The following is a 20893-nucleotide window of genomic DNA, read 5'->3' on the forward strand; positions in this document are numbered from 1 at the left end:
TGAAAATTACACAAAACATTTCAATAACGACAATTTCCGAGAATGTGTCCTATACATTGCATGTAGCAGATGCTACAATATTTCTATGTATCATCCCGATCAAAAAGTTTGCTCATGCTTTGGCCTCGAAGGGCAGGGCTTATGAGCGGCGTTTATAAGCCCAGACCGTCAGGGTTTATCACACTTCACCCACGAAATTGCTTGCTTCTACAGGAGTGTGCTGTAACTTTGCGTACTGTCAACATGATTATTGTCATTGACGATAAGGTAAGACTTATTCAGTTTGGTCGTTTTGAAACGTTTAGAGCATTTAGATTAGTGTTCCCGTCGCCGCGCCTGTCATCAAATGTTAATTCCTAGTTTACCGCTAACTGGCTGTTTGAATGTAATTTGTTATGGGTGTAAAATGGCACGTTGATGCCATTTTACACCCATAACACTAGCTAGCTACCTAAGGGCCAAGGAAACGTGTTCATCTCGATAGTTTGCGGGCTAAATATCAACATGACTAGATCAAATGTTTTTGTTTGGGCGAAACGACCAAATTCACATAGAAATGACAGATTTATAACTCCCGGTCATTGAAAGCAAGTCTAAACTTTAGATCCCTTGAATGTGTTCTATGCTTCCCGTTTTGTAGCCTACACCAGCTTCAAACAGGTACAAATATAATATTTTTGGTTTTAGAAAATATATTTCACTGTAGATGGTACAATGATTCTCAACATTGTTAGCTTGTTTTGTCACAAACTGAAACTAGGCAAACTAATTTAAAAAAAATAGGGGTTAGCTCATCTTTAATATTGCAGATGGTCGTTTCCGTCAATGTAGTCTGCCTTTCCAATCACATTTTGAAATAAATGGATTTTCACTTAACCCTACCAGCTTTTCCATAATTGGAGTAAACTAATGGACCACAGCATATGGGCTTCTACTTCCAGTTTATACACATTTTAGACGCAGTGTATTTTACAATAGTTACCTTTTGTTTTTTAGTCCCATCCTTTAGCAGCTCTGCCATCTATCTCTGAAAACCATAGTCTTGATTTATATTTGCCAAATATTTTTAACTGTGCTGGTTCAGAGGTTCTGAACATGCATACATTTTATGGCCACAGTATATTATACATTAGTTATCTTATAGTTTTTAGTCCCACCCTTCAAGCTCCACTCAATTAGAAAAACAGTTATTTCTGCATAGTGCATTTCACCTCTTAGCTTTTAAGATCCCCAAAACAGGGGACCTCATGTTTAGGAGTTCTGGTACTGGTTCCGACTGACGTTTTTGCTTATGAATTGATCTGTGAGCACCGTCGATCGAAATGGCTTGTGTTGAGTGATGGCTCTGGTTCCCACAGACCAGTTTTTTTTCTAAGCCTGTGTTATGTAGATGTGAAATCTGAAACTACTTGAAGCTGGGATTTCCCTCCTACCATTTCATTCCCTCTTCTGACACCCCATCAACTCCTGTCTGAACCCCACATCGCAGCACATTTTAGAGATCAATTTTATAGCCATTCATCTAAAATAATTTGGTGTTTAAAACAACACTTTCTGTTTGTCATAGACTGACAAGATAATTGTGAGATGAAAGGTGAGTTTCTAATGAGTTCAGGAAGCCAAGATCTGGGAGATGTTCACAGCGATTGGGGCAGACATTTTGCTCAAGAGACCTGTAGAAAATAAGCACATTTTCTTTAACTATACATTTGTATTTTACAGTTAAGGTGAAATCTTAGTTAATCATTTCATAATTTGATTATACTAAACTCCGCAAAAAAAGAAACATCCTCACTGTCAACTGTTTATTTTTAGCAAACTTAACATGTGTAAACATTTGTATGAACATAAGATTTGAAAAACTGAAAAAGTTCCACAGAAATTGAATATTGTGCCCCTGAACAAAGGGGGGTCAAAATCAAAAGTAACAGTCAGTATCTGGTGTGGCCACCAGCTGCTTTAAGTACTGCAGTGCATCTCTTCCTCATGGACTGCACCAGATTTGACAGTTCTTGCTGTGAGATGTTACCCCACTCTTCCACCAAGGCACCTGCAAATTCTCTGACATTTCTGGGGGAATGGCCCTAGCCCTCACCCTCCGATCCAACAGGTCCCAGACGTGCTCAATGGAATTGAGATCCGGGTTCTTCTCTGGCCATGGCGGAACACTGACATTCCTGTCTTGCAGGAAATCACGTAGTGAACGAGCAGTATGGCATTGTCATGCCAGAGGTTCATGTTAGGATGAGCCTTCAGGAAGAGTACCACATGAGGGAGGAGGATATCTTTCCTGTAATGCACAGTGTTTCGATTACCTGCAATGACGACATGCTCAGTCTGATGCTGTGACACACCGCCCCAGACAATGACGGATCCTCCACCTCCAAATTGATCCTGCTCCGGAGTACAGGCTTTGGTGTAATGCTCATTCCTTCGACAACAAACACAAATCCGACCATCACTGGTGAGACAAAACCGCTACTCGTCAGTGAAGAGCACTTTTTGCCAGACCTGCCTTACGACAGGCCTACAAGCCCTCAGTCCAGCCTCTCTCAGCCTATTGCGGACAGTCTAAGCACTGATGGAGGGATTGTGCATTTCTGGTGTAACTCGGGCAGTTGTTGCCATCCTGTACCTGTCCCGTAGTGTAATGTTCAGATGTAGCGATCCTGTGCAGGTGTTACACGTGGTCTGCCACTGTGGATGATCAGCTGTCCATCCTGTCTCCCTGTAGCACTGTCTCCAGTCCTCATACCTCCTTGCAGCATGCCTAACTCATGTTCACGCAGATGAGTAGGGAGCCCGGGTGTTTTTCAGATTCAGTAGAAAGGCCTCTTTAGTGTCCTAAGTTTTCATAACTGTAACCTTAATTGCCTACCGTCTAAGTTGTTAGTGTCTTAATGACCGTTCCACAGGTGCATGTTGATTTAATTGTTTGTGGTTCATTGAACAAGCATGGGAAACAGTTTAAACCCTTTACAATGAAGATCTGAAGTTATTTGGATTTTTACAAATTATCTTTGAAAGACAGGGTCCCGAAAAAGGTATGTTTTTATGTAATTTCTAGCCTTATTTATACATATACTTATTTATACAATTTTGTTCACTAGGAAAGTCATATCAAATTTCATTTTTTGATCATATTTGTACTGTGTACTTGAGCATGTGTGGGGGGGGAGGGAGAAACTGTCAATTTTCTCTTCTGCACTGTCAAACCAATCCAGGAAATGTGGAAGAGTAGTTGAGATGACGTGTCGCTTTGTTAATGCCAAAAGTGGAACCAAAAATGTTGCTTTGTTAATGCCAAAAGTGGAAGCTACGTCACAGGCTCTAAATTTTCCCTGATAACCGGAACATCTGGGTGTTGGGGACTGAGCAGAAGCTAGCCCTTGATCATGAATCTCAGTTCCATTACATTACACAAGTCATTGGACTAAGATGTATTTTGTTAATTAAGTCTGAACATCAACATGCGTTGCTTGCGGTACAATGTTGGAAGAATAAAGACCTTCTCATATCAGCGAGCAATAATTTTCAAAAAAAATTACATTGCTGCACACCTTTTCTTTATAGGGTTTCTGGAATACCGAGGGACCATCTGTGTTAATTAGCTATCTAGCATGCTCTGAACACCTGTATGTAACGGAAGAAGGATGACAATGTGTCACTGAAATACTCTCGGCTGAAAAAGTGATGAAGACGGTAAAAACCGTGTTTGTTGTTTTGCATTAATGACATCATTATGATGTGATAGGAAAATAAATCCCTTTCGTGTTTCTAGAACCGTATCGCAATTTAGAATCAAATCACACTTAGATGGAGTTTTTGGCTTGCCAGAGCCAGTCTACCTCTGAATATATTCAATTAGGTCCTTGGACCTAAAGGAGTAACGGTAGGCTCCTTGAGTACTTCTTTTGTCTTGGTAGAGGCTAGTCTTTGACTTCATTGTTGAGAAGATGTCATCTCACCCAGGCAGTATGGATGGTGGTGTTAAAATAAGCTATCAATCAAGACTCCCGGTCCAGCCTCAAACGAGTTGACATATAAATTAGTGTGGGCTTTTAGTAGTTAAGACTCCCTTTGGAGAGGACTTGTGATCTGCTCAATCGAGCCTGAGGAGCATCGATGGTCAATTGCAAGTGTATGATAACAGAGAGCATAGGCAGTCGATTACTGGTGTCTGTTGTGGTAATCTTGACATGGGATGAATGAATCCTCTGAAGACATTGACTAAATCATGCTCTTGTGTGGTCTTATAAGATGCATAGACATTTGCTTTGTCTATAGAGATGTGTGCTTTTTACTTTATTTTTGACTGTTGGTTTAAGATGTTTCTTATTGTCCTGTCACTAAGCAAGGTCTTATCATGTTCCTGTCAACCAATAAAGTATTCTCCATTGTTTGCCAATAACCTATTTGTATACTCTATTGTTCTGTAGGAGGCCTTTCTCCGTGCCCTGACAGAAGCAGGAGACAAGCTGGTGGTAGTGGACTTCACAGCCACCTGGTGCGGCCCTTGCAAGAACATTGCTCCCTTCTTCAAAGTGAGTGGTCTACCAGCCTAGAGATGTCTGCCCCTGAATTGGCGACCTACTCCCTAGTACACTACTTTTGAAGAGTCCACTATATAGGGGATAGGGTACCATTTCAGATGCAGAATATACACTAGATATACAAAAGTATGTGGACACCCCTTCAAATTAATGGTTTTGGACATTTCAGCCACACCTGTTGCTGACAGGTGTTTAGAATCAAGCACACAGCCATGCAATCTCCATAGACAAACATCGGCAGTAGAATGGCCCGTACTGAATAGCTCATTGACTTTGCCACATTGAATGTCAATGCGTCACCGTCCAACAAGTCAGTCAAATTTCTGCCCTGCTAGAGCTGCCCCGTTCAACTGTGTGGTTATTGTGAAGTGGAAAATTCTAGGAGCAACAATGGTAGGCCTCACAAGCTCACAGAAAGGGACCCCTGACTGCTGTAGAGCGTACCAGTCGTTTGTCCTTGGTTGCAACACTCCCTACCGAGTTCCAAACTTCCTCTGGAAAAAACACAACGTCGGCACAGTAATATTTTGGGAGATTCGTGAAATGGATTTACATGGCCTGAGCAGCCTGTCACAAGCCTAAGATCACCATGCACAATACCAAGTATTGGCTGGAGGGGTGTAACGCTCGCTGCCATTGGAGAAATAATGGTTTGCGGCTCTCTCATGGTTCGAGCCAGGCCCCTTAGTTCCAGTGAAGGGACATTTTCACGCTAATCATACAATGACATTCTGGGTGATTCTGTGTCTACAACTTTGTGGCAACAGTTTGGGAAGGCGGTTTTTTTGTTTCAGCGTGACACAAGTGAGGTCCATATAGAAATGGTTTGTTGATCGGTGTGGAAGACTTTGACTGGCCTGCACAGAGCCTTGACCTCAACCCCTTTTGGGATGAATTGGAATGCCAACTGCGAGCCAGGCCTAATCGCCCAACCTCACTAATGCTCTTGTGGCTGAATGGCAGCAAGTCCCCACAACAATGTTCTAACATCTAGTGGAAAACCTTCCCAGAAGAGTATAGGCTATTATAGCAGCAAAGGGGGGACCAACTCCGTATGAATGCTCATGATTTTGGAATGAGGTGTTTGACGAGCAGGTGTCCACATATTCTTGGTCATGTAGTGTATGTCTATGGGTCCATGATGTGTCCCTAGGGTCAGTCAACTTCAAAAAGCTCAGTTTTATTAGCATTCCTGCAACATTATTTTGTTGAAATATTATTTTATCTCAGAAATTAATGTAATTGCTTGCACCCAAATTGGCAATTTTTTTTAATTGATAGGATTCATATAATCTTCAATAAATGTATACCTAAGATCTGATTTGGCCCAAACTTTTTTCTATTAATGAGTTAGACATGAGGAATCCAAATAAATGGTTAAAAAGCCACCCAAGGACCCCCCTCCCCATGCCATTCTTTGAATCTTAAACATTAAAATGGCCAATTTGGGTGTAATCAATTAACTAAACTTATCACATCAAATTATATTTCACATTTTATTTGTCACGTAAATAGTATGGGCCTCCCGATTGGCACAGTGGTCTAAGGGCACTAGAGATTCTGGGCTCGAGTCCAGGCTCTGTCACAGCCGGCCGCGACCGGGAGACCCATGGGGCGGCACAATTGGCCCAGCGTTGTCCATGTTTGGGGAGGGTTTTGGCCAGGAGGGATGTCAATGTCCCATCGCGCACTAGCACCTCCTGTGCTGGTGCGCGATGTGGTCGCCAGGTGTACGGGGTTTCTTCCAACACATTGGTGCGGCTGGCTTCCCTGGTTAAGTGGGCGTTGTGTCAAGAAGCAGTGCGGCTTGATTGGGTTGTGTTTCGGAGGACGCATGACTCTCAACCTTACGGGACAAGCGATGGGACAAGACTAACGATGACTTGGCTACCATGAAATTGGGGTGGAAAAAGGGAGGAGACAAAGGGTAGCAGCAGTGTAAAAGGGGGGAGGGGGGGCGGCGGCGGCAATGCAAATAGTCTGGGTAGCCGTTTGGTTAGCTGTTCGGGAGTCTTATGGCATGGGGGTAGAAGCTGTTGAGAAGCCTTTTGGACTTGGTGCTTCGGTGCCGCTTGCCGTGCGGTAGCAGAGAGAACAGTCTATGACTAGGGTGGCTGGAGTCTTTGACCATTTTTAGGGCCTTCCTCTTACACTGCCTGGTATAGAGGTACTGGATTGCAGGAAGCTTGGCCCCAGTGATGTACTGGGCCGTATGCACTACCCTATGTGTAGTGCCTTGTGGTCGGAGGCCAAGCAGTTGCCATACCAGGCAGTGACGCAACCAGTGGTGTAGCTGTATAACTTTTTGAGGATCTGAGGACCCATGCAAAATCTTTTCAGTCTCCCGGGGGGGAATAGGCTTTGTCATACCCTCTTCACAACTGTCTTGAGGTGTTTGAACCATGATAGTTTGTTGGTGACGTGGAAACCAAGGAACTTGACGCTCACAACCTGCTCCACTAAAACCCTGTCAATGAGAATGGGGGCGTGCTCGGTACTCCTTTTCCTGTAGTCCACAATCATTACCTTTGTCTTGATCACATTGACAGAGGTTGTTATCCTGGCACCACACGGCCAGGTCTCTGACCTCCCCTATAGGCTGTCTCGTTGTTGTCGGTGATCAGGCCTACCATTGTTGTGTCGTATGCAAACTTAATGATGGTGTTGGAGTCGTGTCTGCCCGTGCAGTCGTGAGTGAACAGGAGGGAACTGACCACGCACCCCTGAGGGGCCCTGTGTTGAGGATCAGCATGACGGATGTGCTGTTACCTACCCATACCACCTGGGGGTGGCCCGTCAGGAAGTCCAGGATCCAGTTGCAGAGGGAGGTGTTTAGTCCCAGGGTCCTTAGCTTAGTGATGAGCTTTGAGGGCACTATGGTGTTGAATGCTGAGCTGTAGTCAATTGGTAGAATTCTCACAGGTGTTCCTTTTGTCCAGGTGTGAAAGGGCAGTGTGGAGTGCGATTGAGTTTGCATCATCTGTTGGGGCGGTATGCAAATTGGAGTGGGTCTAGTATTTTAGGGATAATGGTTTTGTGAGCCTTGACCAGCCTTTCAAAGCACCTCATGGCTACAGACGGGAGTGCTACTAGTTGGTAGTCATTTAGGCAGGTTACTTTTAGTGTTCTTGGGCACAGGGACTATGGTGGTCTGCTTGAAATGTGTTGGTATTAGACTCGGTCAGGGACAGGTTGACAAATGTCAGTGAAGACACTTGCCAGTTGCATGCTTCAGTGTTGCTTGCTTCGACGTGAGCTTAGAAGTGATTTAGCTTGTCTTGTAGGCTCGTGTCATTGGACAACTTGCAGCTGTGCTTCCTTTTTGTAGTCTGTAATAGTTTGCAAGCCGTGCCACATCCGACGAGCATTGGAGATGGTGTAGTATAATTAATTCTTAGTCCTGTTGATGCTTTGCCTGTTTGCTGGTTCGTTGGAGGGCATTGCAGGATTTCTTAAGCTTCCGGGTTAGAGTCCCGCTCCTTTTAAAGCGGCAGCTCTACACTTCAACTCAGTGAGGATATTGCCTGTAATCCATGGCTTCTGGTTGGGGTATGTGCACACGGTCACTGTGGGGACAACGTCATCGATGCACTTATTGATGAAGCCAGTGACTGATGTGGTGTACTCCTCAATGCCATTTGAAGAATAACGGAACCTATTCCAGTCTGTGCAAAACAATCCTGGAGCTTAGCATCTGCGTCATCCGACCACTTCTTTATTGACTGAGTCACTGGTGCCTCTTGCTTTAGTTTTTGCTTGGATGCAGGAATTAGGAGGATTGAATTATGGTCAGATTTGCCAAATGAAGGGTGAGGGAACGCTTTGTACGCATCTGTGTGGAGTAAAGGTGGTCTAGAGTTATTTTGTTTCTCTGGTTGCACATTTTAACATGCTGGTAGACATTTATAAAAACGGATTTAAGTTTCCCTGCATTAAAGTCCCTGGCCACTAGGAGCTCCGCCTCCTGGATGAGCATTTTCCTGTTTGCTTATTGCCGTATACAGCTCCATGAGTGCGGCCTTTGTGTTGGTAAATGGACAGTTACAAAGAATATAGATACTCTCTAGGTAGATCGTGTGGTCTACAGCTTATCATGAGATACTCTACCTCAGATGAGCGAAACCTTGAGACTTCCTTAGATCTCATGCACCAGCTGTTTACAAATATACATTGACCGCCACCTCTTGTCTGACTAGAGGCTGCTGTTCTATGCTGCCGATACAGTGTATAACCCACCAGCTGTATGTTATTCATGTCGTCATTCGGCCACGACTCGATGAAACATAAGACATTAAAAATTGTAATATCTTGTTGGTAGGATATTTGTGTTCGTATTTTGTGAGTAAGTGCTGTCATATCTAACTTCTTTTGGTCGTAGGAGACTGTCAGAAACATTATGAACAAAATAAGTAACAAATAACGCAACAACACACAATAGCACAATTTGGTTACAAAATGTTGTAGGAACGCTAATCTTATCGGTTTCTAACTACAGAAATTATTTCTGGAAAATCGGCAATGGTGGGTGTCATGGCTTGCAGAAATGACATGTAACAACCGCCTCTGCTAGTTGTTGCTGTCTGACGTCCTCCAGCGAGGGGCCTCATGCCAAGTGGGAGTTGTCTGAAGCGGTTGGACTGAGCCAGAGATATAATGAGAGAACCCTGGCTTGCATCCCAAGTGCCACCCTATTCCCTACATAGTGCACTACTTTTGACCATGGTCCATATGGGCTCTGGTCAATGTATTGCCCTATATAGGGAATGGGGTGGCATTTGGAACACTGACCCTGTCTCTGACTGAGTCGTGTGTTGTCTTGGTGACCATCGGGAGAGCCTCCTCCAGGACTCAGCGCTTTGCGCTTAACATGTGAAAGACCCATAATATGGTCTCTAACCAGAATGCTAATGAGCAATGGTGAATCAAAAGCCCACTGAGGATGTTCAGTAAGGCGTAGCAAAATATTTTGAAATGAAACAGAAAACAAAAATGACTTTTCTATTGGGCAACTCCAGTAGTTTCAGTCCATTTGAACACGACTTGGTGCATTATGGCTTGGGGCAAAGTAAAGCATGTTCTCACCACTACCACAGCTGTAGATGTGATACTGCTGCCTGCAACTCATGTTACACTGACTCAAAAGATGCATTGTCACCTCTGAAACTTCTATTACATGGTGGTAGTGTAAATCAAGTCCGCCACAAAACAATGGTGTGCGTCCTCTATCTATCAATTGTATGTTATGTTATACTACGGACACGAGCTGTTATGCCCAAGTCAACTGGTTGAGACGAGACAGGACAGTATTAGGCTTGTTTTTCCATTGATGTTTTGCTGACCCATGACCTTTTAACCTCTGCTCTTTACTTCTGTACAGGGGCTGTCGGAAAAACCAGAGAACAGTAACGTGGTTTTCCTCAAGGTGGACGTTGACGACGCAGCGGTGAGTCACACAGCAGTGTCATCTGAATACAGATTAGGGATATGGATGCTTAAATGTAACTGGGAGCCTTTTAAAGATTTTTTAGGAAGGACCTCTACCATGGATCGCTAAAATAATAACGATCACTTTTTCTCTCTACTATTTTAATATTGTGGGGACACCTATACATTTGTCAGCCAAGCACGAGTTATCAGTGTAGCCTATTATCGTCTAGACATGGCTTTTTGTTTTTAGATATGTTCACGCCTACAATAAAAACCTCCAGGTTTCCGTCAATAAAAATAAAAAAAGTTAATAAAATTCAGAATTACAGTTTGGGGAGTGGGGACTAATCATGTGTGAATCGTCTTCTGGAATAACGCACATAACCATTGTCTCTAATACCCGTCCAAATAGGGCTATAACATGGCAAAGACTAGGCTCAGTGTAGAGTGCGCTTCAGAAATATCCAAGATTTTGAGTCGACCAAGATTTTGTAAAACAGGGTCATTAGTAGCTGTCTAACTAGTGGTGCATGACTCCAACTCGTACTCCACTAGTTGGACAGCTCTACTAATGACCCTGCTTTCCTGTCTCAGTTTTCAAGTGAAAGGTTCTTTGTTTTGCAGTAAACTGTGGTTGCTGTGGTTACAAGGAGTCACTTTGTGTAATAGTGGGGTTTTCCAAGACCTACTCGTTTGTTTGATTACAGAAGGCTTGAGGCATTCTGCACAGTCAGTTAAGCTGGACAGGGTTGTCCTAACTAAGACCTTCCTTACTGGGTGTTACTCAACATCGGATGTTTTTTATAGACTGACTATTTTTGGACTACTACCTTATCATAGCTCCTTATCCCCATGGATAAGGGTTTTAAAAACAAGGGTCTGTTTAAATCACCATTCACTCTCTCTGTTACTGTAGGATGTGGCCCAACACTGTGAAATCAAATGCATGCCAACATTCCATTTCTACAAGAATGGGGGAAAGGTGGGTCTTTACATTAATCTTTATGCTTATTGTTTTTTTATACTAAGACTGTTAGATTTAGTACAGGCCTAATAGTGTTTATACTACTATACTAGCCCATGTCTTTGAACCGTTGCTACAGTACATTGAAAGTGATTGTAAGTTCTCCTGGTGTCGTTCCCAGGTGGATGATTTTTCTGGGGCCAACCAAGCCACGCTGGAGGAGAAGGTCAAAGCCCTGAGGTCATGAGGCTAATGCTGCCACACACACACACACTGATGTTGTAGAAAAACAACCACCAACCATGTCTATAAAACATATTCCAACTCTCTCTCAACGGAAAGATTCCACCATATGTACAATCTAACATTCAGTAAAAAAAAAAAGTACATCTTAAGTATATTATTTTCTCTTCTAAATGTTCAGACCAAATCATACCTTTAAATCCTCCAGTGGATGAGTATTATGCTGTTCGTCTCAGGAGTTTCTCTTTAAAAGGACCATATTATAAATCTCTTTTTAAATCTTAGAGCTTTGTTGTATTGTTTATATTCTGTTGTGTGGGTGCGTTCAATAAATTAAGATTCATTCTGAAATTTGGTTTGTTCCCATGCTTTTTATGGATGAGTTAACGGACAAGATGGGACACATACTGTAAGTGTTGCACTATGCATGCGGGTGTAGTCAATACTTGCATATTTAACCTTCTAGATTAGAATTGAGTGCATGTGTGACATCTGGATGGTTTGTTTATATTCTAATGTTTATCTAGAATTATTAGGCGGCAGGTAGCTTAGTGCATTTGGCCACTACACAAAACATTGCTAGTTCAAATCCCCGAGCAGACTAGGTGAAAAATCTGCTCTGCCCTTGAGCTAGGCACATAACCCTAATTGCTCCAGGGTCACGGTCAGTAATGAATCCCTTACCGTTGATGTCTCTGGGGGAGTGAGATGTGCAACAACATCTATTTCATGCCACACTTTTAGTTTACACTCCCTTGTACATGTTTGACAAAGGACAAACATAAGCATCTCTAATTTGACTTTTTTGATAACATTTATTTTAGAAATGTCTGTTTTGGCCTTTTAGAATCTATACATTCTAAAGCATCATGTAATGCCTCATTTAGTAACTACAGTGGAGGGATAGACCATTAAGACTTCTAAATGACTATGGCATATTTACTCCCTCCTATGCATCTCAAGCACTATGCTATTGACTAGAAGCATTAAAGAAGTAGTGAAGGAGAGGCTAATGATACACAAGGCTTGCATCTGAAAAAGGAGGGAATGGAACATTGTACTGTATTTTCTGCTTTAATAAAAATGTGAGAATAGTTTACACATTGGACAATCACAGTTTTTACACATCATACAAGTATATAGCAGCATATAGTTAATACTGTTGATTTTCTATATGAAAAAATACAGCTTTATTTTACAATGTCTCGGGTTTGTTTTTTTGAGAGGAGAGAATGCATGGTTTACAATAATGAAATAATTATACAAAACTCCCATTTGAGAGCAAGATCTTTCACGCTGGACTTCTTAAAAATGAACATATCCTGATTTCCTTTTCCTGTAAAGTGGAGAGAAAAAGAATTAGACTACGGCTTTTTTTTTAATAGCATTTTCAAATCCTTTTCTTTCTGTCCTGAGCTTTCAAATGGAGAACAACATTGCCATTAGCCAGTATAGATGTCCTATTGGTGCCCTCCTGTTTTGCGCTGACTGTTGGTGTTTAAAAAAGCCCCGTTGGCTGTTCTCCACGTGAGAAAGCTTCACAATAAATGGATAGCCCTACAGCGTAACTGAGCCAAATGGGTTCTATGACGACTCCGTGGAGACAAATTAGTGGTTTCTCACTCAGTTATACCTGTCAGCCTGAAGTTTTACAGTACATTGGAACGGACTCTACGGCAGTGGCGGCTGGTGGGGGAAGCTATAGGAGGGCCTACTCATTGTAATGAATGGCCTACTCATTGTAATGAATGGTATGGATTAAATGGAACGGAGTCAAATGTGGTTTCCAAATCTGTTTGATACCGTTCTATTCCAGCCATTACAATGACGTCGTCATTCTATAGCTCCTCCCACCAGCCTCCACTGCTCAGAGTTCCCACAACTGACTCTTTACTTAAAAATAATAATAGGTAGAGATTCCAAGAATTCACATTGTCAGGAAAAAAATCAGCGTGGTCAGATGAGAAGAGCGTTCTGTTTTCGAGTGGTGCAGTCAGGTACTGTATATCTACTTCCAATTAAGCTGACGTGCTGAGTTAGTACTGGGCCTCTATCTCTCCACCCACACATTGGCCTACCTCCAACAGAGGGAGAGCTGAGGTGAGACACCTGGGTTCAATTACTATTTGAAATCTTTCAAATACTTTGAGTGCTTGCTCAAGCCTGCCTAGAATGCCAGATGGGCGGGGTTTGCCGTTTTGGGACTATTCTATTAACCTTTAAGCCAGGCAAGCTCAATCAAGCACTGGTAAAGTATGTGAAATGATTTCTAATAGTATCTGAACCCAGGTTTGGTGAGAGTGCTCCTCTCCCCCACTCATATTACAGAGAGATTGTATAGTGCACTTTGGAATACTGTGCTAGTGTGCGTCTCAAATGATGACACAAAGCCTGATTCAGGGAAAGAGGAAGTGGAGTGCATATTATTTCCTGGGAAATGTTGCTTTGTCATTCTATCCAGTCTAGGGATACTCAAGCACACTAGTTCTGTGGGTGGTCTGATAGTACTATTATGTGTATTTGCAGGAACGACAGTAAGTACAGTATTGTGTGAACATGCATGTGTTGATTGTCAGTTTGTGTGTGAATGTGAGAAGGGATTTGTGAGGATGTACTTCTGTTTGTAGCCGGGTGTGTATGTTTGTCCTCTCACCTCGAGCAGTTGTGCCCGCTCCATCCTGGACTACATTGACACCGGTTAGGCCTGATACACCTTCCACCATTCAGACAGGGCGACAAGCACACCGCTGTGAAAACACACACACTGTCAAGACCTCTGTAAACCCTTCATTCAACACAAACAAGCTCACACACACCCACTCACCCACACACAAACACACACAGGTGTGGACATACACACACACACACACACACACACACACACACACATATATTCAGTAAATGTCATTATCAGGATCTCAACTACAAGACTTCCTCATAATAAAACACGTTCCCTGGTAGAACCCTTATAGTCCGCCACAGTGGACATAATACCCATAAATTCATGGAAATTGTTCCAATGATTTTTCCGCCATAAAGTTTTCAAATGAAGACGTTTTCCCATGAATAATCAATGACACAGGCGAAATGGGAATGCGGTCATCCCTCTGTGCAGCATGACTTGTGTTCACCCTTTTTCTAGGTACACTTACATATGGAAAGAGTGCCTGTGACGAGACTTCCACTTTTGGACGTTAACAATGTGACACTCTTACTTAACCCCTCCACATTTACAGGATTTGTTGAACAGTGCAGAGAGAACCTCCACCGACAGTTTTATTTTTTCTTCTTCCTGTCCAAACCAGTGGAGAGGATCTACAGTTGAAGTCGGAAGTTTACATACACTTCGGTTGGAGTCATTAAAACTAATTTTTCAACCACTCCACAACTTTCTTGTTAACAAACTATAGTTTTGGCAAGTCGGTTAGCACATCTGCTGTGTGCATGACACAAGTAATTTTTCCAACAATTGTTTACAGATTATTTCACTTATAATTCACTGTATCACAATTCCAGTGGGTCAGAAGATTACATACACTAAATTGACTGTGCCTTTAAACAGCTTGGAAAATTACAGAAAATGATGTCATGGCTTTAGAGTCAATTGGAGGTGTACCTGTGGATGTATTTCAAGGCCTACTTTCAAACTCAGTGCTTCTTTGCTTGACATCATAGGAAAATCAAAAGAAATCAGCCAAGACCTCAGAATTTCCAAACGCCTAAAGGTACCACGTTCATCTGTACAAACAATAGTACGCAAGTATAAACACCATGGGACCACGCAGCCGTCATACCACTCATGAAGGAGACGTATTCTGTCTCCTAGAGATTAATGTACTTTGGTGCGAAAAGTGCAAATCAATCCCAGAACAACAGCAAACAACCTTGTGAAGATGCTGGAGGAAACAGTTACAAAAGTATCTATTTCCACAGTTAAACGAGTCCTATATCGGCATAACCTGAAAGGCTGCTCAGCAAGAAAGAAGCCACTGCTCCAAAACTGACATAAAAAAGCCAGACTACGGTTCGCAACTGCGCATGGTGACAAAGATCGTGCTTTTTTGGAGAAATGTCCTCTGGTCTGATGAAACAAAAATAGAACTGTTTGGCCATAATGACCATTGTAATGCTTGGAGGAAAAATGGGGAGGCTTGCAAGCCAAAGAACCCCATCCCAACCGTGAAGCACGGCGATGGCAGCATGTTGTGAGGGTGCTTTTCTGCAGGAGGGACTGGTGCTCTTCACAAAATAGATGGCATCATGAGGTAGGAAAATTATGTGGATATATTGAAGCAACATCTCAAGACATCAGTCAGGAAGTTAAAGCTTGGTCACAAATGGGTCTTACAAAAGGACAATGACCCCGAGCATACTTCCAAAGTTGTGGCAAAATGGCTTATGGACAACAAAGTCAAGGTACTGGAGTGGCCATCACAAAGTCCTGACCTCAATCCTATAGAAAATTTGTGGGCAGAACTGAAAAAGCGTGTGCGAGCAAGGAGGCCAACAAACCTGACTGAGTTACACCAGCTCTGTCAGGAGGAATGGGCCAAAATGCTACCAAATACTAATTGAGTGTATGTAAACTTCTGACCGACTGGGAATGTAATGTACATGGGGCCAAAGTGTCTCCTGACCCCACCTGTCTCAGCCTCCAGTATTTATGCTGCAGTAGTTTGTGTCGGGCGGCTAGGGTCAGTTTGTTATATCTGGAGTACTTCTCCTGTCTTATCCGGTGTCCTGTGTGAATTTAAGTATGCTCTCTCTCTTTCTCTTGGAGGACCTGAGCCCTAGGATCATGCCTCAGGACTACCTGGCATGATGACTCCTTGCTGTCCCCAGTCCACCTGGCCGTGCTGCTGCTCCAGTTTTAACTGTTCTGCCTGCGGATATGGAACCTTGACCTGTTCACCGGACATGCTACCTGTCCCAGACCTGCGGTTTTCAACTCTCTAGAGACAGCAGGAGTGGTAGAGATACTCTTAATGATCGGCTATGAAAAGCCAACTGACATTTACTCCTGAGGTGCTGACTTGCTGCACCCTCGACAACTACTGTGATTATTATTATTTGACTATGCTGGTCATTTATGAACATTTGAACATCTTGGCCATGTTCTGTTATAATCTCTACCTGGCACAGCCAGAAGAGGACTGGCCACCCCTCATAGCCTGGTTCCTCTCTAGGTTTCTTCCTAGGTTTTGGCCTTTTCTAGGGAGTTTTTCCTAGTCACTGTGCTTCTACACCTGCACTGCTTGCTGTTTGGGGTTTTTGGCTGGGTTTCTAGGCTGGGTTTCTGTACAGCACTTTGAGATATCAGCGGATGTACGAAGGGCTATATAAATACATTTGATTTGATTTGATGAGAGAAATAAAAGCTGAAATAAATAATTCTCTCTACTATTATTCTGACATTTCACATTCTTAAAATAAAGCGGTGATCCTAACTGACCTTAAATGTCAGGAATTGTGAATAACTGAGTTGAAATGTATTTGGCTAAGGTGTATGTAAACTTCCCAATTCAACTGTATATGCAGTTCCAGGCGTTTCTTTTACACCTGCTACGTTAAATTACATGATCACTATTAGTAGTGCTTTCCACATTCATATTCTCCTGAAATGCATAACAAAACTACATTCACACAGAAAGAGGACATGAGCAAAGATGCAATGGAAAAGAAGAGACATTAGTTTCTTGGTTTCAGTATTAACCACATCCACATTGAGAGGAGGATGTCATCGTGTGTGGAAAAACCAAAGCACGATAACATACTGTACATCAGACGTTGTAATGTCGCCACTCGCTGACAATGCTTTAGTAATTGCCCCTCAGGGATTGGTACAGTTGAATAGAATTGAACAGTAAGCCTAACAATCAGAGAGGTAGTCTGTTTCTACCGGACAGGGTCAGGTTTCTGTCCATGCTTTTATGATGATTGCAGCGTTTGCTTTGGGCTCTGTTAAGGAACAATGACTTTCACAGCAAACACATCGGTTTTCATGGAGGCAGCATTACCGCTGCAACAGTAGCTTACAGTGTGACTAGCACTGACACAGACCGAATGGGTGGATAAGTACCTCTGATCATTAATTAATTCTCTCCCTGATGTCATCAACACTTAAAAAACAGTTTCTCACCAATCATTACCAGCCTATAACAATATTCAGTATCTTTTAGACAGATGTCTTAAGTCAGCAATTAAGCCCTACATTTAAAGAAAAATCTTAGTTATTTCAGGCTACACTTTTGTCACATTTGTGACATCTCAAAGTAAGTTTAGTTTCATGCTTTTTGCTTCACTGCTTTAATCAGTGACAGCCTGTTGACATTATGTACAGTATCTAACACTGTCGCCATAGAGGCAACAAGATAATATTTTCCGTACAAATCAAACATTCCATACAAGTTAAGACCCCCTACAGAAAGTCAATGGGAGACATCACAAAATGGTAGGGAAACCTCAGGTGAGCAAGTATATAAGAGAAGGACCTGTCTTACGTCACTGAGCTCCTCACACACACTCCTCACACACACACACACACACACACACACACACACACACACACACACACACACACACACACACACACACACACACACACACACTCACCGCTGTGGCAGCGCGTCCCCATCCAGCCCGTGGGACACTCACACTGATAGGGCGCCACACACCTCCCACCGTTCAGACACGGCAGGATGCAGATCGCTGTGATTTGATTGGACGAACACAAACAGAAACAGAAAGTCATTATTTGTCCTTCACCTCACTGACTAGGCCTATGTTGTCATTCACCACAGGCAAGCTGTGTCAAAAGAGCAGCCTTCTCTCTGGCTACATCCAAAATGGCACCCTATTCCTTACATAGTGTATGTACTACCCTACTGAATAGAAATATAAACGCAACATGTAAGGTATTGGTCATTTGTTTCATGAGCTGAAATAAAGATCCCAGAAATGTTCCATATCCACAAAAAGGTTTTTATTATTTTTATGCACAAATTTGTTTGCATCCCTGTTAGTGTGCATTTCTCATTTCCCAAGACAATCCATCCACTTTACAAGTGTGGCATATCAAGAAGCTGATTAAAAGGCTACTCTAAAATGTGCAGTTCTGTCACACAACACAATGCCAGAGATGTCTCAAGTTTTGAGGAAGCATGCAATTGGCATGTTGACTACAGGAATGTCCACAATAGCTGTTGGTAGGGAATGGAATGTTAATTTCTCTACCATAATTCATCTTCAACGTCGTTTTAGAGAATTTGGCAGTACGTCCAACCGGCCTCACAACCGCAGACCAAGTGTAACCACACCAGCCCAGAACCTCCACATCTTGCTTCTTCACCTGCGGGATCGTATGAGACCAGCCACCTGGACAGCTGATGTCGGTTTGCACAACCGAAGAATTTCTGCACAAACTGTCAGAAACCATCTCAGGGAAGCTTGTCTGTGTGGTCGTCGTCCTCACCAGGGTCTTGACTTGACTGCAGTTCAGCATCGTAACCAACATCAGTGGGCAAATGCTCACCTTTGATGGCCACTGTCATGCTGGAGAAGTATGCTCTTCACTGATGAATCCCGGTTTCAGCTGTACCGGGCAGATGGCAGACCACGTATATGGCGTCGTGTAGGCGAACGGGTTTGCTGATGTCAACGTTGTGAACAGAGTGCCCCATGGTGGCGGTGGGGTTATGGTATTGCCAGGCATAAGCTACGGATATCAATGACAATTGCATTTTATCGATGGCAATTTTAATGCACAGAGATACCGTGACGAGATCCTGAGGCTCATTGTCGTGTCATTCATCCAACGCTGTTAAGATAATGGGCATAATGCCAACCCCGAGATGGCGCTAGTGGGGCACATATCTAGGATATATAAACAGGTGCATTATGAGTGTCTGATTAGGATGTTGTGACCTGTAACATGTAATACCTGACTAAAGGATTATGGAAAAGAAGAAAGATTATTTTTTTAACACGTGAACAAACGCACGCAGAGGCGTCTGGTCAATATGTTGTGAGGCTGCGTCAATTGTCTGTGTCACGCCCTGGTCTTAGTATTTTGTGTTTTCTTTATTTATTTGGTCAGGCCAGGGTGTGACATGGGTTTTGGTATGTGGTGTGTTTTGTCTTTGGTTTTTGGGATTGTGGCTTAGTGGGGTTTGCTAGCAAAGTCTATGGCTGTCTGACGTGGTTCTCAATCAGAGGCAGGTGTTTATCGTTGTCTCTGATTGGGAACCATATTTAGGCAGCCATATTCTTTGAGTGTTTCGTGGGTGATTGTCCTTGTTTCTGTCTCTGTGTTACTTTGCACCAGTATAGACTGTTTCGGTTTTCGTGTTACGTTTTTTGTATTGATTTGTGTTTTCCTTGTTTCATTAAAAACATGAATCTAAATTGCCACGCCGCATTTTGGTCCGACTCTCCTTCACATGAAGAAAGCCGTTACAGTCTGATTCATGTGATTTCGGGTCAATGATCAGAGACAGACTGGTGATTGGCTGTAGTGAGTAAGAGCAAGCATGCTGCGTGAACCACAACCTACGCTGACTTAAGCCATAGATATATGCAGAGCAAGCAAACAGACGCAAACCCAATTTAAAAAGATGAACACTGTCCCTGAACAGGCAGAATCTGTCAATTATCCCAGTCAGAACAAATACAGAGACCATGTTGATAAAAAAAAAATTGAAACATAATTCCTCGGACAGTTGATGCAAGGCGGAAAAATTCAAAAGATGTGTTCATGTACTGTGGATCAACACACGCAAGAGCCAAATACCGGGCATATGGGGTTATAAGCAAATTCTGTGGGGGGAAAAAACGATTTTGCAAAAGTGTGCAGACAAAGTAAGCCTGTCAATCTACTAGAACAGGATACATGCCATGATCATAATGATGATGAAGAAGCAGACATGCTATACATGACAGATGTCAATTCTGTTCAAAGATAAAGGATTTACAAACTTAAAGCTTGCCCCACTGACATGTGATAACTGTGATTATGATCCGACCAGGATGGAGATGCAAAGCTACAACCAACCAAGCAAGGCAAGGCTAAGGCTGTACCATGGCAGGGGAGTGTGAACTACAAGCAAATTATGATGGGGAAACATATGTGCTGAAGCTCCAAGTGGTGAAAACCTAGCAAAAGCTTCTCCTTTCAGCAGAAACATGTGAAAAGCCAATAAAGATGTGATGTGGGCATGACATTCTCAACATGATTTCTGCATTGGAGCAAATCGAGAACTTGAGGTAATACTGAGGTACTATGACCTCTGAGGAAGTGACCCTACAATGTGATGCAAGTGACAAAGGCCTAGGGGCAGCGCTGCTGCAGAAGGGGCAGCCCATTGCAGTTGCTTCAAGGACATTGACACCCACGGAGCAAGGATATGCCCAAATTGAAAAGGAGTGCCTAGCCATAGTGTTTGCCTGTGACTGTTTTAGCAATACCTCCATGGTAGGGACTTTATCACAGTGCACATTGATCACAAGCCGCTTGAGGTCTTCTTCTAAAAACCTCTTCTATCTGCCCCGAAGCGACTCCAAAGGATGATTCTAAAGCTTCAGCGTTATCAACTGCAGGTAGTATACAAGAAAGGAGTAGAGCTTCACATTGCACATTTCTTGTCTAGAGCAGCACTACCGACAACTAGTCAGCCGCAATATTAAATCAAATTTCATTTGTCACATGCGC

At 42.9% G+C, this 20893-nt stretch overlaps 2 protein-coding genes across 5 annotated transcripts in view; one reads left to right on the forward strand and one right to left on the reverse strand.

The window, feature by feature from the left end:
- Positions 1–159: 159 nt before the first annotated feature.
- Positions 160–11538, forward strand: txnb (thioredoxin b). The gene is made up of 5 exons (XM_064940354.1): positions 160–267; positions 4440–4544; positions 9931–9996; positions 10897–10962; positions 11126–11538. Exons 1-5 carry the CDS (start codon positions 244–246, stop codon positions 11189–11191), a joined length of 327 nt encoding a protein of 108 aa, XP_064796426.1. The 5' UTR covers positions 160–243; the 3' UTR covers positions 11192–11538.
- A 444-nt stretch (positions 11539–11982) lies between these two features.
- svep1 (sushi, von Willebrand factor type A, EGF and pentraxin domain containing 1) overlaps positions 11983–20893 on the reverse strand; it is a 144971-nt gene continuing 136060 nt past the window's right edge. For all 4 annotated transcript variants that reach the window (XM_064940347.1, XM_064940345.1, XM_064940346.1 and 1 more), the window contains 3 exons: positions 17800–17895; positions 13841–13934; positions 11983–12523 (listed from right to left, as the gene is read on the reverse strand). In XM_064940347.1, the coding sequence (XP_064796419.1) occupies positions 12493–12523; positions 13841–13934; positions 17800–17895 (221 nt within the window). In that variant the 3' untranslated portion in view covers positions 11983–12492. The remainder of the gene's footprint in view (positions 12524–13840; positions 13935–17799; positions 17896–20893) is intronic.

Source organism: Oncorhynchus masou, chromosome 27 (assembly GCF_036934945.1).
Source record: "Oncorhynchus masou masou isolate Uvic2021 chromosome 27, UVic_Omas_1.1, whole genome shotgun sequence".
NCBI classification, from domain to species: Eukaryota; Metazoa; Chordata; class Actinopteri; order Salmoniformes; family Salmonidae; genus Oncorhynchus; species Oncorhynchus masou.

Excerpts from the sequence above, each read along its gene's own strand:
- txnb (XM_064940354.1), top strand. The coding sequence starts at position 244 with ATGATTATTGTCATTGACGATAAG. Across the intron at positions 4,545-9,930 it reads ACATTGCTCCCTTCTTCAAA|GGGCTGTCGGAAAAACCAGA; the intron begins GTGAGTGGTCTA and ends ACTTCTGTACAG. Across the intron at positions 10,963-11,125 it reads TCTACAAGAATGGGGGAAAG|GTGGATGATTTTTCTGGGGC; the intron begins GTGGGTCTTTAC and ends TGTCGTTCCCAG.